The 17,716-nt window shown below is 38.6% G+C and overlaps 1 protein-coding gene across 1 annotated transcript in view; it reads left to right on the top strand.

Annotated features, from left to right (window-relative positions):
• The window catches only part of LOC148953895 (tubulin gamma-1 chain-like), a 71,660-nt gene that overhangs the window by 38,779 nt on the left and 15,165 nt on the right, over positions 1-17,716 (top strand). The window contains exons 8-10 of the mRNA XM_089086848.1: positions 76-499; positions 4,659-4,790; positions 11,912-12,094. Of these exons, the coding sequence (XP_088942974.1) occupies positions 76-499; positions 4,659-4,790; positions 11,912-12,094 (739 nt within the window). The remainder of the gene's footprint in view (positions 1-75; positions 500-4,658; positions 4,791-11,911; positions 12,095-17,716) is intronic.

The raw sequence follows: 17,716 nt of genomic DNA, 5'->3' as shown, positions 1-17,716 counted from the left end.
TGGATATACACCATCTACCACAGATCATTTAGCAATACCAATACCTTTTTAAATTAAGTTCAACCTCTTCTGCAGGTATCCCAGCTTCATGAACAATGATCTTATTGGACTGATTGCACCTCTTATACCGACACCCAAACTTCATTTTTTGATGACTGGATATACACCATTAACCACAGATCCTTTAGCAATATCAATACCTTTTAAAATTAAGTTCAACCTCTTCTGCAGTTATCCCAGCTTCATGAACAATGATCTTATTGGACTGATTGCACCTCTTATACCGACACCCAAACTTCATTTTTTGATGACTGGATATACACCATTAACCACAGATCCTTTAGCAATATCAATACCTTTTAAAATTAAGTTCAACCTCTTCTGCAGGTATCCCAGCTTCATGAACAATGATCTTATTGGACTGATTGCACCTCTTATACCGACACCCAAACTTCATTTTTTGATGACTGGATATACACCATTAACCACGGATCATGATGTAAGTTTTTTTTGTCTTTTTTTTCTCTCTCTCTTCAAATCGCATAGAAAGGCTGTAAAAAAAAATAGTAACTAAAAGTGAAGTCTTGGGAAGCCAAAAGACAGAGAGTAAAAAAGTTACAAACCTGATTTATATTCACAATAATTTATGTATTTTAATGTAGTATACCCTATGCTGCTACGCTTTGTGTTAAAGGCATATATCAGTTCTTGATTTTGTTATTTGATATTTTTCATAAAATTTAGATTTATAGTTTCACATTCTTAAACTGAGCAAGATCTGTCAATCAGTCAAAGTTTTCTCATATCATATTTGGCTTTAAAGAAATTTACAAATTGTAGGTTTCTCCGAAATTCGCTACTTCTAAGAGGAAAGGGGATCTAAAAATTTGAAAGAAAAAAAAAATCGCAAAAAAGGCAAATTACATTGAAAATTGTTAATTTTTTGGAAAAACGATAAAATCTGCGGATTTCAGGGATTCTGATTTTGCCAAAAGAATTTAATGCATTTAATTGCTTGCTTTTGGCCTTTTTCTTTAATTATTACTAAATATCGGTACAGAGCATTTTTTCAAGCTTCAATACCGCATTTAGTTCTATGATAAGTATAGATATTTAATATAGTTTTTCTAATTTTCTTTCCCTCTTGTTTTGCTCATAGAAATAGTTGGGTAATTGAGCTTTTGGCATAAAAATTGATTTTGCTGCATCTTGGATTTTTTAAAAGAAAACATTCTTAACGACAGAAAAAAAAACTCGAAATACATTTTTCAGTTGCTATCCTCTTCTGCAAAGGACTTTTTTTTGTAACATAACGCCTTTTGATCTAACACAGTCCAAGTTTTATATATATATATATATATATATATATATATATATATATATATATATATATATATATATATATATATATATATATATATACTATATATATATATATATATATATGTTATGCAGTCAGTTTTAAAATAAGTATAAAACCTATTATAAGTGGCTATAAGCCAATTTGTGTTTCTATTCAAAGATTAACTGGACCCATAAAGTGTGCCCCACCCCCTCCCTTTTCTCATACCAATCACTTTTAGTAGAACGTTAGGCATGTTATATCTTATTTGAAGCAAAATGATACAATTATTTTCGATTTTCATTATTGACATATTTAGTGCACCTTCAGTCGCTCTATGACCCCTTTTTTTCGCTCTTATCAGTGCCAAATTTATATATAGGCGGGAATTTTGCACCTTGGTTGAACCATAATCATGCAAAGATTCTCAATTTAAATGAGTGGAGAAGTAAAGTTGGCCCAGTTACTTAACTTCTTGCGCCTTCCCACTGTCTATTTTTTAGAAGAAAGGTAGGTATATCGCGCCTTCTTTGAAGCACAATGATGCAAACATTTTTTATCTTTATTATCGGAGGCAAAAGATAGAACTATGGGCATCTAATAGCTCCTCCTCCCTCTCCAAGTGCTAACTCTTTTGAAGAAAAGTGGGGATGTTATACCTTGTTTGAACAAGAATTCAGCACTATTTTCAATCTTTGTGGTTTAAGAATGAAACTGGACAAGATACCCCGAAAAAGATATTTTTCCAAATCTTTTTTTTTGGGGGGGGGGGTTAATAAATCTAGTGGCCATGTCCCCCTGTCTTCTACCCCCTCTCAAATTGACTCAACTGGGCAAAATGTGGACTCGTGATCCCCTTTAAAATCCATCTATTCCTCCTACTACCGACTTTTTAGTAGAAAGGCACAGGTGTTGCACCATTTTTAAAAAATGGTGCATATCTCATCAGTGGGCCTAAAGGTAGCTGTTATCCTCAAAGACTACCCGATTCCTTTCCACGGTCCCTTTCTTTGTACTTCAGTTTTTTCCGAGAAATACAGGCAGGTCGCACATTGTTTGAAGCTAAATCACACGAGGCTTTCTATTCTGTATAATTGAAGGTATAAATAGGGCCTGCGGACTCTTCAAAATCCCACTCTTCCCCCTACCGCCAACTTCTAAGCACTAACATAGGCATGTTGCACCTTATTTTAACCAGTGTTACATAAGGAATTTGAGTCTGTGGTTGGAAAGCAAAGCGCCAGATGCCCTCCTTCAAGCAACTGTTTAGTAAAAAAAAAAAAAAAAAAAAGTAGGCATGTTGCACCTTGTTTGAACTGGAATCATATAAATATTTTTCAGTCGATATGATTATAGGACCAAGGAGGTCCAGAAGCCCCTCCAATACCCCTCTAACTCTTATAAGCACAAATGTAGGCATATTGCATCTCATTTAAACCGGAATCGCGCAAGGATGTTGACCTCAGTGATTGGAAGACCAAAGTGGCCCAGGCCCTCCCGACATTCGGCTCCTCCCAGGTCTAACTTTTAAGCAGAAAAGTAGACCTATTCATCTTTTTTTAAATTGGCAAAATGTTATGATTCTCAATCTATGACTTGAGGCACAAAATGGGTTCGTGGCCCCCTACAGTGAACCTCACCCGTTTCCTTGTCAACTTTTTGGGAGAAATGTGGTCGTGTTACACTTTGTTTGTAGGGCAATCATGCAAGTCTTTTGTGTGTATGAGCAGTAAGTACAAAGAAAGCATTTGGCCCCTCCAACACCTTTCTCCACGACGCTCAGTTTTCAGAAGAGAGTTTACTCGGCTTCTTTTAACTGATTGCTCAAAATTTATGCTGGAGGTACGTTATATTTATAAGCAATTCCTCTGGAAAACATCCTAAATATCCTTCTCAGCCTTTCGAAGCGCCCTCGCTTCAGATCAATACTTTACTAATATCAATTGCAAGGCTTCCAATATTTTAATCTTAGTTTGAAAAGTTCCTGTTCTCTCAAACTTTTTTCAACTGTGGAAAGACATCCTGTCCCTTTGCTATTCTAATTTGTACGTCTCCATTTCATTCACTATCTTATAATAATGCGACTCAGCTAAGTGAACCTTCCCTGATTGATTTTGTCGATACTTAACATCACCTCTTCACCCTCATTTATTTGTAGTCTAAGCAAATTAGTTTTCTTATCATTAGTTTTGAAACTTATTCTCGTACCCTTAGTTCGCAGAACCCAACAAAGAAATTATTTATTTTGCTAACATTTCATCTAAAGCACTGAGATAATTTTCACAATCTTAGACCAGGAGACTTTTACCATCCTATTTGATGCCATGTTCTCATTTGTCACCTGTTGCTTTTATTAGGACGAAGTCTGTCAAAACAATCCATAGAAGTGGGGATAGGACACGACCCAGTTTAGCTCCTGATTGCACGTCGAATTGACTAACAACCTTCCTTCCTTCCTAGAAATGTTATTCTCTTACGTAGCCAGGGTTGCCAACTTGCACACTTTTCGTGAGAAATGTACTCCTTTTTTGTCATTGCACTCTTTCACACCACGAACCAGATTTGTTCTCTTTTATGAAATGATCATAGAAAAAGTATTAAGCGAAATAAAAAACGGTACTTGACTTGACTACAGTGAAATCTGCTATAGTTCACGAATGGTTACTTGGACCTCTTATATTCCTTTCAAAACGTTTGGATAAAATGGCGACAAATCTTTAACTAAACATTTGATGCAGTCAACTATATTTCCGTTATCGAAGGATGACACGCACGCGCAAATTTTTTGACTTGCACTTTTTCTAACAACTTGCATTCTTTTTTGGCTCGGATTTGCACTTTTGGCGTCAGCAGTTGGCAACCCTGTACGTAGCTCCAATGACTTTAAAACAATTATTTTGTATGCGGTACAAGGATAATACCTTCGTAAAAGCTTTTCTAGCAGGTGAATTAAACGCCCGTTCATAATACATAAAATTGAGGACAAAAGGGGTTTAAAAAAAAAACTTTACAAAATGCAACAAAAATTTGTCTATGCGCATTTTTATTACTTTTTTCCGATTCTTATTTTTTTTTTTGGGGGGGGGGGGAGGGGGCAAACCTGGTAACCCCCCCCTCCTCTCCGAGACATGGTTGTGCATTTGGCCCCTAGTAATAATTTAAAATATTTTTTAAAACAATAGTTGTTTTTATGGACTTGTAGAAAGGAGTCCGTGCCTGATGCAATACTTACTCTTGTCTTAGTTCGAAAAAGAAATTAGAGCATTCCTTAAGAGATTTTTTTATTTTTGGTTACTTTTATTTCTGTATTAATCAGGTTGCATCAATCCGGAAAACCACTGTGCTTGACGTTATGCGACGTTTGCTTCAACCTAAAAATATGATGGTATCAGCGACGCCAGATAAGAATGTTCAACATTGTTACATTTCAATTTTAAACATTATCCAGGTGAGTTGAACCTTACTTGCTGAAATCAATACATTTCTTATTTGATTGTATAGGATAAAAGTGTGTCATTGATGTGGCATTAGTGAAGTGAATATTACCCCACTAAAACCAAAGTCTATTTAACTGTTTTGCAATTCTATAGTTAAAGCTTTTATGAAACAATGTTTTTCAAAACGAAAAACTTTGTAATTTGTATTTTAGTATTTTCTAGTCTTTTTAATCCCCCTCGACACAGTTGTACCCAAATATTCTCAGAATCAAGGTGTATTCTCTCGTCAACCTCTGACAATAGTTCTGACAATGTTTTCCTGTAATATTCGAGATGACAAGAACAGTTCGTCAAAATCCTTTGCTGAATCTGACTCATCTTGATTTTGAACATTTAGAAATAAAAAAAAAAAAATAACGAGAGTTATCTTTTAGTCAGTTATCATTTAGAATTTTTTCCCAACAGTGTGCCATAATGAATCTGGCACATTACCTTTTGATGCGCTAGCACACATTGGCGAAACTGCAGTCAATTTTATAGCCAAAATAAGTGTTGGGGTGTCGATCATCCGTCGTATTCTCCAAAATTGGTTCCCATGGACTTCTAACTATCCCCAAAATTCAAGATGACAATGAAAAAACACAATACAGGTCAATTCAGAAAATCCAAACAGTTGCAACAAAGTTTTTGAAGAGTATTCAGAGGGAGGACTTTTGAGACTGTTTCAGCCGCTTTATAATCAGTAAAACTAATATAAAGGGTATCTGGGTTGGGTCTCTTTGGAACTAAAGTTGAAACAACAGCTTGCTAATTTCGGTACCCAATTAATTTAAAAGTTTGTAAAAACAAGGATGCCGATTACTACTTATAGTAATCACGAAAATACATAAAGTAATGTGGATAAACTAATAGTGTTTCAATTAATACAGGGTACCCCCGGGGTCAATACCGCTAATACCGTTATGCTCATAAAATAGTAGTAAATAGTATACATAGAAGAAAATAGTTGACAAATCTCCGTTGATGTATTACCTCAACCCCTCTCCCCCCCTCCCACATCTTAAATTAAAGCTTTTTTTAAAACATTAACCCAAAATTTAGACATTTATTTTTGCGAGAAAGGACCAATGGCTACTCGACCGTGTGTACAAGGAGATAATATCGATTTTATTTGGTTTTTAAAAGATACCGAAATCGACAAGCCGATACCCCGCCTTGAGAAGCATTAGGGTCTCGAAATCGCCAATCTGCTGCCCCGAGTTCAGATCTAAGGATGTATCGACCCGGGTACGATTTTTACGTAATCGTTTCTAGTGATGTGTAGAGTCACAAGGAGATTATTTTGAGCAATCGTTAATAAAAATGATGCCCTTCCCTTTTTCTGTATCAGTCACCTTTCCAGCGGAAGAGGTGAAAGAGGCAAAAATTCTAAAAAATAGTTCTACTGAGCTCTAAGCAAAAACGATTTACATGCATACTATATTTAGTTGTAAGGTATATAAGTTGTATGTAACTATGTAAAATGTAAATCAATCTTTCCGACCTTTAGTTGAGTTTGATAAGACTTAGAGCCAAAAGTTTTATGGACGCATAGGTCGTGAAAAAAGAGCAAAATTACTGCCTTGGCTTGGCAAACACATAGACAGAGAACGGAATAGTGTATGTAGCTTGGCGAGTCGTCTAGCACCTGGGGAAATTTTCCCTTCTTTTCTTATAGTTGTTCCACTTCTATCTATTGGAATTTTCTCGGGCAATAAAAGTCGGTTCCTTTTTGAGTTTCTTCAAATTTCAAGTTTTTGAGAATGTAAAGATTTATTAAATTAGTTTCCTATTGTAAAAAGAACTTCTGTTTTTCATGGAGTGAAAGATACCTGTTCTATGCAGACCATTGGTCAGTATGCGAAAAAGTTTTTGTTTTAAAAGTTTTTGAGATTGAAAGTTAAAAGTAAAGTAGGGTTTTTGATCCCCCCCCCCTTAACTATACGAAATACGCAAATTATTATAAGAATTATTAATGATGCTACGAACCTTGTATTAAGGCTTCTGTCCCCTATGCAAAGTTTGAAGTATTGAACTGAGGAATGGACCTATCTAGGGAAAAAGCACAGCTTATATAGTTATCCAGAAAGCTTATTCTAGATCATTATTGGTCTTCATTCTCGGAACAAACAAAAAGCTCCTCCCACGTCTTTCGGAATTAGTGGGTTGGTCTATTTCCAATTGTTTCCAAAAAAATACATTATTCGCAATAGTAGATTTCCACTTGTTTCCGATTAGATCACAGTCTGACTTTACCCATGAAAAGATCTGATTCCGCTTATGTTTCTATCTGCAAAAACGTTCTCTGGAGCACTCGCACCTTGGTCCGGGTTTTTATAATGGGTGAGATAGGGAAAGATCATACTGGATAATTATATAAACTGTGGGAAAAACTAACTAAAATTAATAGAACAAATTCAGTTTTATTAAAGTAAAGAGCAAAGTTGAAACTGAAAATGAACAAAAATTGTTACCCATCAATCCTTGCTGTTGTAAAATTGACAAATGCTTTACTGAAAGCAAACAAAGCAAAAAGGCAAATCATCCTTCATAAATTAGGCTTACTTCACGCACAGTGTTAATTCCTTACCTTGCGCTCTCAGTATAGCATTTGTTGATTTTACAATGGCAAGGATAATTATATTAGTCAAATAACTGGCATTTGATGCCTTGTTTCTGTTTCAGTGGAATATACCTTGTAGCTGTTAAGAATATTGCCATTGTTAGGGGACTCGGGAATCTTTCTCTAGGGTCTCTGTATTCTTTTTTTTAAACATTAGGATTCTTTTGTGTATATCATGACGCCTTTTCCCTGAATGAATTTTGGACCAAAAGACTTGTTATTTCAATTCCTTTGGCCTCCATTTTTAAAAAATTAACTTTTATTTCTGTTTCCAAATGGCTGAGTAAATCGATTGACCTGGCTAAGACATTTGAAACATCTCAACATGCTGCGAAAATTTCTTGCTTACGTGTTTTTTAAAATATTTCAATATTTATCATGTTATTTATTTCTTTTAAGCTTCTCTACTTTGAGAGACAGTTTCTTAAACATAATCCAAAAAAAATTCCTAGTACTATAAGTCATTTTAGCCCCATTCACAATGAGATATTACTAATACCGAGATTTAGCTAGCGCTGATTTGAGTCAATCAGAATTTTTCATAGAATTTTTCAGCCAATCAGGAAATACTTTGAAGAATCTGATTGGCTCGTTGTGATCTCGGCTGATTGGCTCGTTGTGAATCTCGTTGTGAATGGACCTTATGACAACAGAGCCTGTCAGACGACAGATAAAAAAGAAAAAGTGGTATACGCTTTTGTGATGACTAAAAAAAAAGTTTTTCCCCTTTCTGCCAGCACAAATTTTGAATCTACCTTACCAATTCCTCCCCCCCCCTCAGAAAGACTTCTTGAAAGCTTCAACTCAATCCCCAAGCCGCAAAAAAACTTACTTTATTATAAGAAATAATCGCTTGGCTTATGGCTTTAGTATTCCTTGAGTAACGTCTCACGATATTTTTCAGAGGTGAAGACATAGTGATTGGCTAAGATTTTTGGACAGAGGCAACTTATATAGGTAGTTTGGTTTTTCCATTCTTAAGTTATTGCTTGTTAGTAAGGTACGAGGTTGATCCATTTACGGTAGTGAATTTAGGAGCGTAAGTCTGATCTAGAAATACTTTATAACCAGCCATAACTAAGGCTTTCTGTGCCTTCTCTTCATTTCTGAATATGCTATACCTGTAGTGCTGAAGCCCATAACACTGAGATACATTGATACCTCTTACTTCTTTGAGATCTAGGCAGCTCATCCGGTGATCAACCAGGAAGCATCTCAAAAAAGAATTCTTTAATGTGCTATGAAGTGAATTGCCTGATGATTGTTCTCACATATAATCTCAAAAAATTGAAACCAGCTCGGAGACTCTTCGTTTTATGAAGGAATTCAAGAGCCGGAAAATTAGGATGCTTAACTTTGTGCATGAAAAGTTGTATGTTGTATCAGAGGAAGTTAGTACTAACTGATATTGATTTAATCCAATCCAGTAGATGATCAATGGGGTCTACATCAAAACGCGGTATCTTAAAGTTGTACAATGGTGTAGTACTTCGTGATGATCCGACTCAAAAGCAAGTTCAAAAACCTCTCCGTGGTACAGGTCTATGCTCCGGATTCATCAAGGTCGGACGAAGAGTCGGAAGATTTCTACTCTCAGCTCCAGAGCCTTGTCGACACCATTCTGAAGAAAGACATCGTGTTAGTCCTCGGGGACTTCAATGCCATCGTGGGGAGTGACAATAGCGGTAACGAAGATGTCATGGGCAAGTTTGGGATCGGACAGATCAACGGCAGATGAGAACGACTCACTGAATTCTGCCGAGATAACGAGCTTTTTATCACAAACACAATGTTCAAGCACATACGAAAGAGAAAAGTCACGTGGTGGTCCTCCAATGGAAGGACTGCCAACATGACAGATTATATACTGGTATCCAGCCGATGGAAATCTTCATTCACAGACACAGTGACGCTAGGAAGTGGGGACTTTGATAGTGATCACAATCTCATGTCATCGCTTCGCCTAAGATTAAAGGCCGTTGTCAAGCCGAAACAAAAAGTTCCAAGATTCCGGATAGAAGCCCTTAAAGACCTTAAGACGAGACAAGAGTACAGAATGCAGCTCAATGAACGACTGTCAAAGACCTTGCAAGAAGCACCTGATCTGCTGAGTCCAGCCGACATCGATCTACTTGTTTCGCAAAGCAGCCTGGCCGTATGCGAAACAGCTGAGCTCGTCCTCGGCCGTAAATCTGCAGAAGACAAGCCATGGATTACCCAGGAGATTATTGATATGTGTACCGAGAAACGAACTCTCCAAAACAAGCAAAATCGAGAAAGCAAGGATATATTCAAAAACCTTAAACGTCAAATTGAGAAGAAAACCCGCCAAGCACTAAAAGACATGATTACTCAAAAATGTCGGCAGTGTGAGGAGGACTCCCGTAGGGGTAACTCACACCTCATGTTCAAACGTGCTAGAGAGCTGACAAACCGCAAAGAAGCGAAGTGCCTCGATCTCTTAGATAAAAATGGACACAAAATCACTACTTGTGCCGGAATCCGAGATCGTTGGAAAGAACACTTCCAGGAAAAGCTTAATCTCACAGTAAACCCAGACCCTGAAGTGCTTCGAAAGTTCCCAGCACACAGAGATGAGGAACCACCCCCACCACCCTTAAGGTCAGAAGTAGAAGCCGCACTCAAATCCCTCAAGTCAAATAAGGCACCCGGAAAAGACGGTATGCAAGCAGAACTGCTAAAAGTGGAATCTGATGTCGTCGTTGATCTGTATCACAAAATAGTAACAGCTGTATGGGAAATAAAATACTTCCCCGATTCTTGGTCGAAATCTGTCATAGTGCCTTTGCACAAGAAAGGATCTAAAAGTAACTGCGAAAACTACAGACCCATATCGCTTACTTGGCAACCAGCTAAAATCCTTACGAAAATTCTCCTTGATCGGATCAGAAACCTGACAAGACACGTAATCCCTGAATATCAAGCTGGCTTCCGTCAAAACCGATCCACCATAGACCAAATTTTTGTGATCAGACGGATTATGGAAAATACCTGGAATTTGGGAAAGAGCTATACCAGCTGTTTATCGATTTCAAACAAGATTTCGATCTAATTTGGCGAGATGGCCTATGGCACATCCTGGCACACTACGGTATTCCCACTGACATTATTGACGTTGTCAAGAGCATGTACGAGAAGTCGAGAAGCATGGTGCAGACCAGCAAAGGCTTTACTGAAAAATTCTCAACCTCTTCAGGTGTGCTTCAAGGATCCCTACTCTTCCCCACTCTGTTCTGCCTATTCCTGAATCCTGTACTGGCACTGGTGCCCAATGACACGGGAGCACTCATGAGTGGACACCTCTTTGACTTGCTTGCATACGCCGATGACAGTAATCGCCTAAACGAACAACTAGAGGAACTGCAATCAAGCGCTAACGATATTGATCATGCAGCTAGTTCCTTTGGGATGAAAATCAATGCTAACAAGACAAGAGCCATGAAGGTAACGCGGCATACAGATACAGGCCTTCAACCCAGCAAAATTATGATCCAGGGGGAAGAGATCGAGTGGGTTGACCATTTCGTTTACCTAGGAAGTGAGCTGACGTCCACAAACGACTCCTCAAAAGACATTAAACGACGCCTGGCCCTTGCCTCAGCAAGCTTCAAGTCATTGCGATCGATCTGGAAAAACAAACATCTGTCGCTGAAACTAAAAACATGCCTTTTTCTAGCTCTTGTGGTTCCAGTAGCAACGTACGGAGCAGAGACATGGACCTTGAAAGCAGAAGACAAACGCCGGATGGCGGCCTTTGAAACAAAATCCCTCAGGAAGCTTGCTTGCGTCACCTACCTTGACCGAATATCAAATGAACGGCTATTGTCTTCACTCAACTATTCCCAGACCATCATGCAGACTATCCAGCTTCAACAGCTTCGATGGTTAGGCCACGTTCAGTGGATGTCCCCAGCCCAACTTCCAAAAATTGCGTTTGAAGGAAGGATTGATGCCTCCCGCCCAAAAGGACGACCTCCCATGCGCTGGAGGGAAAACTCCCAGCCACCCCCTGTCGGTACTCCTTCGGACTGCAGCGAACAGGGAATCGTATAAGAAGCTTTGCCATAGTTCAGTCAGAGGAGAAGCCCCGAGTCGGCCAATCCGGCCGGATGGGAGTTAAGTAAGTAAGTAAGTAGTACTTCGTGCAAAAATGGTATTGTTCTTCTGTAGATATGTAGGAATTTTTTAACCTTATTTTGCACTTAAAATACAGCTGGGAAAAAGTTTTATCTAAATCTAATGAGGAAAGCCTTTAGTTGAAAAAGATGTGTATATGAGAAGTTCCAATTTCAAGTAAGTCAGGCTCATATGTTGATTACGCAAAAATAAAAAAATCTGACAAAATTTCTTTATTATTCCAGGAAAGTTTGGTTTGAAAATTTACTTTTGAGCATTATTTTAATAGCTATGTTTTTTCTTCAGTCGGTAATAAGGTTTTTTTCTTTTTAGGGAGAGGTGGACCCAACTCAAGTTCACAAATCTCTACAGCGTATTCGTGAAAAGAAGCAAGCTCAGTTTATACCCTGGGGCCCAGCGAGTATTCAAGTTGCACTCTCTCGGAAGTCTCCATATATCCAAACAGCTCATAGAGTCTCCGGTCTCATGCTAGCCAATCACACTAATATCTCTTCGGTAAGTGGAAGGGAAACATGTGCTCGTAACAAATGGCACACTAGCCTAATTTTATTGTGTTTTCTAGCAGCAGAGTAGCAGCTAAAAATTGCTTTCCTCTAAAAACTTTTTCTATAACATTTTAAAGAAAATAGTTGAGCTAGAACCGTTCAGCAAGAGCCGTTGGTGAGCAATTAAAATCTCAGCAAAATGGGAAGGGATTAAAGAGGATGTGTGGGCATCATTCACTCATCAGTCTCTACCCAGGCGGGAAGCAAAAGACATCAACAACGACTTTGAGGAATAAAACGAAAAAGACCAATGATTTTTTCCTGAATAATAATTTCCTGAATATAAGATTATACCTGAAACATGGATTTTTCAGGTATAATCTTAAATGTCTCACCTTGGATAATCTCTGGGTTTCATTAATTTAACTTAATTGCTTTCTTTCAAATATTAAAAAAAACTTTTTGTACGGAAAGCAATTAGGATCGGGACAAAAAGTAGTTCTTCTCTTTTTCTTCTTCAACTTGTTTGAATCAATGTCAAGGCATTTTCCCATAATCTCATCACTGAAACCATATTCCGAACCATGTAGTGAGTTGCTACATCTGAGTTCGTAATCTGGGTCTCCAAGCCGAGATCATACCCACTGCGCCACTACAGAACACAAAAGGTAGTTAAGTAGTTTTAGTTAAAAGACTATTGGGTGCAGTTCAATATAGTTGATGCAGTTGTGTGGAGGTTTAGATGAGAGCGTATATCACTTGATGTGCGAATGTGAGAAGCTGAGGGATTGGAGACTTGAAATGATTTTGAGTGATTGGTGAGAGTGTGTGTGGATGAGCGTTTTATGGGTATCAGAAGCTTGGCATGATTCCTTCGTCTCGCGAGGAATCATAGAAGTAGATTTCTCTAGGATAATGTTAGGATTTGTGCAATTTCTTTGTAATTGTTTTGGTTTATATTTTTGCCCTGTCCTGTGGGCTTTTAGCGCAAATAAATTCTATTCTATGAAGTTGTGTTGTGCCGTTGGTGCAGCTGTATTGATTATATACCAAGATGAACCCACGTAATTCATTAATGCACTGTGAGTTTATAATTTTTGTTTTAATCAAATCTCCTATCTGCTTTTTAGTTTTGAGCAGCAAATACAGATTGAGGACTGATTTTTATCTTGTTTTTGTTGTATTGAATTAACGACGCTTCTTAACTACTAAGGTCTTTGTTTTGGTTAAAAGATTGCCGGTACCTGGGATTGAAGTGATTTTGATATGAAAACCCAATTTAGAGATTTGAGTGGTGTGCGTCTAAGATTATTTTTATCCCCCCCCCCTCCCCCAAAGGAACAAGAAAAAGAGCTCTGATTCTACAAGCTTCTTAGAGTATAGCCAATATATTTTTGGCGTTAAAATATTTTTTTAATTTAATAGTTCCAAATCCTTTATAGCTTCTTTGCTTAGACAATTGGGGCTGGTTATATTTTTAATTCACTATCAAATTTTTTCACAAACTATTTTTTTGCTATTTTATAATACCAGTTTCCCATAGATCACTGATAAAGGTATAATGTGGAAGAGTAGCATCGCAAGTCTTATATTTCTCCACTTGGCGAAGAAAACAAGATGTAAATTAATTCACAATATTTTCAGTTGGATGCGCTTTATTAATTTGCTACCTTTCAGCCAAAGTTTTCAAGGCTCTTGTCCCTCGTCGTCTGTTCGCTTCTGAACGTGAACTCTGTTCAGTTTTGCCATTTCTAAAGTCTGTTGTGTGTTCTGTATTTCGGCGAAACAGATAGAGACATTTTAAAAGAAGATTTTTGAAGAGATTTTAGAAGAGAATTTAATGGTGAAACTCTGTGGTCGTTATAATACACAAGTTTCATTTGAACAGTGTTGTGAGGTCCTCTAACCCAACCCCAAAGGGTTCCAATCCTCCTACCCCAACCCCGAAGGAAGCCCCCGGTCCTCAAAAGCCCCCCAAGCTCCCAAAGGCCCTCCACCGGTCCCCAAATGTCCCCCAGGCTCCCAACTGTCCCCCCCGGACCCTCAAAGGCCCCCCAAGCTCCCAAAGGGCCACCGGCGCCCCCAAAGGCCCACCCAGACCCCAAAGACCATCCCCGGGCCCCCCAAAGGCCCATCGAGCTCCCAAAGGACCAACGGGGTCCCCAAGGCCCACCCCCGGCGCCCACACGGCCCCCCCGACCCCCAACGGCCCTCCCCTGGTCCTCAAAGGTCCCCCGGGCTCCCAAAGGACCAACGGGGTCCCAAAGGCCCTCCACCGGTCCCCAAATGTCCCCTAGGCACCCATAGGCCCTCCCTATGCCCCAAAGGCCCACCCAGACCCCCAATGGCCATCCCCAGGCCCCCCAAAGGCCCATTGAGCTCCCAAAGGACCAACGGGGTCCCAAAGGCCCTCCACCGGTCCCCAAATGTCCCCCAGGCCCCCAAAGGCCATCCCTGTGCCCAAAGGCCCTCCCGGTGCCCCAAAGGCCCTCCCCCGGCCCCCCAAGGTCCCCCGGCCCAGAGACGCGCCGCCGGGATACACACACACACACATACACACATATACACACATAAACACACACACACACACAAACACACATACACACATGCACACAAACACATACATACACACACATACACACATATACACATACACACATATCACACACATACACACATACACACATCACACACACACACACATCACACACATCACACACATACACACATACACACATACATCACACACACACACACACACACACACACACACACACACATACATACACACACACATACATACACACATACATACACACACACACATACACACACATGCACACACACACACACACACACACACATAGGTGAGTGTTGTCTGAAACCTATGATTTGGGATATGTAATTTGCTATTTCTGACTTTTCATAACCGGATTTCTTAGTCTTTCGTAGGTGTGTGGTGTCTGAGACCTATGATTTGGGAGGTGTGGGTTGCTATTTTTTTAATTTTCTGAGCAGGATTTCTTAGCCATTCGTAGGTGTGTGTTGACTGAAACCTATGATTTGGGATGGTTAATTTGCTATTTTTGACTTTTCTGAGCTAGATTTCTTAGCCTTTCATAGGTGTGTCCTTTCAGAAAATTATGATTTGGGAGGTATAGTTTGCTTTTTGGACTTTTCAGAGCTAGGATTCTTAGTCACTCATAGGTGTTTGTTGTCTGAAACTTCGAGTTTGGGATGAGTAGTTGGCTATTTCAGACTTTTCTGAGCTAAGGTTTCTTAGTATTTCGTAGGTGAATGCTGTCTGAAACTTATGATTTGGGATATGTAAATTACTATTTCGGGCTTTTCTGAGTTAGATTTCTTAGTCTTTCATAGGCACGTGATGTCTGAAACCTATGATTTGGGCTATGTTATTTCCTTTTCTGACTTTTCATAACCGGATTTCTTAGTCTTTCGTAGGTGTGTGGTGTCTGAAACCTATGATTTGGGATGTGTGGGTTGCTATTTTTTGACTTTTCTGAGTAGGATTTCTTAGCCATTCGTAGGTGTGTGTTGACTGAAACATATGATTTGGGATGGTTAATTTGCTATTTTTGACTTTTCTGAGCTAGATTTCTTAGCCTTTCATAGGTGTGTCCTTTCAGAAAATTATGATTTGGGAGGTATAGTTTGCTTTTTGGACTTTTCAGAGCTAGGATTCTTAGTCACTCATAGGTGTTTGTTGTCTGAAACTTCGAGTTTGGGATGAGTAGTTGGCTATTTCAGACTTTTCTGAGCTAAGGTTTCTTAGTATTTCGTAGGTGAATGCTGTCTGAAACTTATGATTTGGGATATGTAAATTACTATTTCGGGCTTTTCTGAGATAGATTTCTTAGTCTTTCATAGGCGCGTGATGTCTGAAACCTATGATTTGGGCTATGTAATTTCCTTTTCTGACTTTTCATAACCGGATTTCTTAGTCTTTCATAGGTGTTTGGTGTCTGAAACCTATGATTTGGGATGTGTGGGTTGCTATTTTTTGACTTTTCTGAGCAGGATTTCTTGGCCATTTGTAGATGTGCGTTGACTGAAACCTATAATTTAGGATGGTTAATTTGCTATTTTCGACTTTTCTGAGCTAGATTTCTTAGCCGTTCATAGGTGTGTCCTTTCAGAAAATTATGATTTGGGAGGTATAGTTTGATTTTTGGACTTTTCAGAGCTAGAATTCTTAGTCAATCATAGATGTTTGTTGTCTGAAACTTCGAGTTTGGGATGAGTAGTTGGCTATTTCAGACTTTTCTGAGCTAAGGTTTCTTAGTATTTCGTAGGTGAATGCCGTCTGAAACTTATGATATGGGATATGTAAATTACTATTTCGGGCAGTTCTGCGATGGATTTCTTAGTCTGTCATAGGTGTGTGATGTCTGAAACCTAAGATTTGGGATGTGTAGTTTGATATTTTCGACTTTTCTGTGCTAGGTTTCTTAGCCTTTCATAGATATGTGTTGTCAGAAAATTATGATTTGGGATGTGTAGTTTGCTATTTCAGGCTTTTCTGAGCTAAGGTTTTCTAGTATTTCTTAGGTGAATGTTGTCTGAAACCTATAGTTTGGGATGAGTAGTTTGCTATTTTTGACTTTTCTGAGCTAGGTTTCTTAGTCTTTCGTTGGTGTGTGTTGACTGAAACCTATGATTTGGGATACGTAGTTTGCTATTTTTGACTTTTCTGAGCTGGATTTATTAGCCTTTCCTAGGTGTGTGTTGACTGAAACCTATGATTGGGATGTGTAGGTTGCTATTTTTGGCTTTTCTGAGCTAGATTTCTTAGCCATTAATATGTGTGTTTTGTCTGAAACTTATTATTTGTGATGTCTATTTTTGTATTTTAAATTTTAAGAGCTATGATTCTTAGTCAGTCATAGGCGTTTGTTGTCTGAAACTTCTAGTTTGGGATGAGTAGTTTCGCTATTTCAGGCGTTTCTGAGCTAAGGTTTCTTAGTCTTTCATAGGTGAATGATGACTGAAACCTATGATTTGGGATATGTAAATTACTATTTCGGGCTTTTCTGAGTGGGATTTCTTAGTCTTTCATAGGTGTGTGTTGTCTGAAACCTATGATTTGGGATGGGTGGATTGCTACTTTTGACTTTTCTGAGCTGAATTTCTTAGCCTTTCATAGGTGTTTGTTGTCTGAAACCTATAGTTTGGGATGACTAGTTTGCTATTTTTGACTTTTCTGAGCTAGGTTTCTTAGCCGTTCTTAGGTGAGTGTTGTCTGAAACCTAGGATTTGGGATATGTAAATTACTATTTCGGGCTTTTCTAAGCTAGATTTCTTAGTCTTTCATAGGTATGTGTTGTCTGAAACCTATGATTTGGGATGTGTGGGTTGCTATTTTTTGACTTTTCCGAGCTGGATTTCTTAGCCGTTCATAGGTGAGTGCTGTCTGAAACTTGTGATTTGAGATGGTTAATTTGCTATTTCCGGCTTTTATTAGCTAGGTTTCATAGCCTTTCATAGGTGTGTGTTGTCAGAAAATTACGATTTGGGATGTGTAGTTTGCTATTTGAACTTTTCAGAGCTAGGATTCTTAGTCCATCATTGGTGTTTGTTGTCTGAAACCAATAGTTTGGGATGACTAGTTTGA

The sequence above is a fragment of the Artemia sp. Qi Xiang Cuo genome, chromosome 3 (assembly GCF_049724085.1).
Source record: "Artemia sp. Qi Xiang Cuo chromosome 3, ASM4972408v1, whole genome shotgun sequence".
Lineage (NCBI taxonomy): Eukaryota > Metazoa > Arthropoda > Branchiopoda > Anostraca > Artemiidae > Artemia > Artemia sp. Qi Xiang Cuo.
The sequence above is the reverse complement of the archived record's forward strand: the minus strand, read 5'-3'. Positions and strand labels throughout refer to the sequence as shown.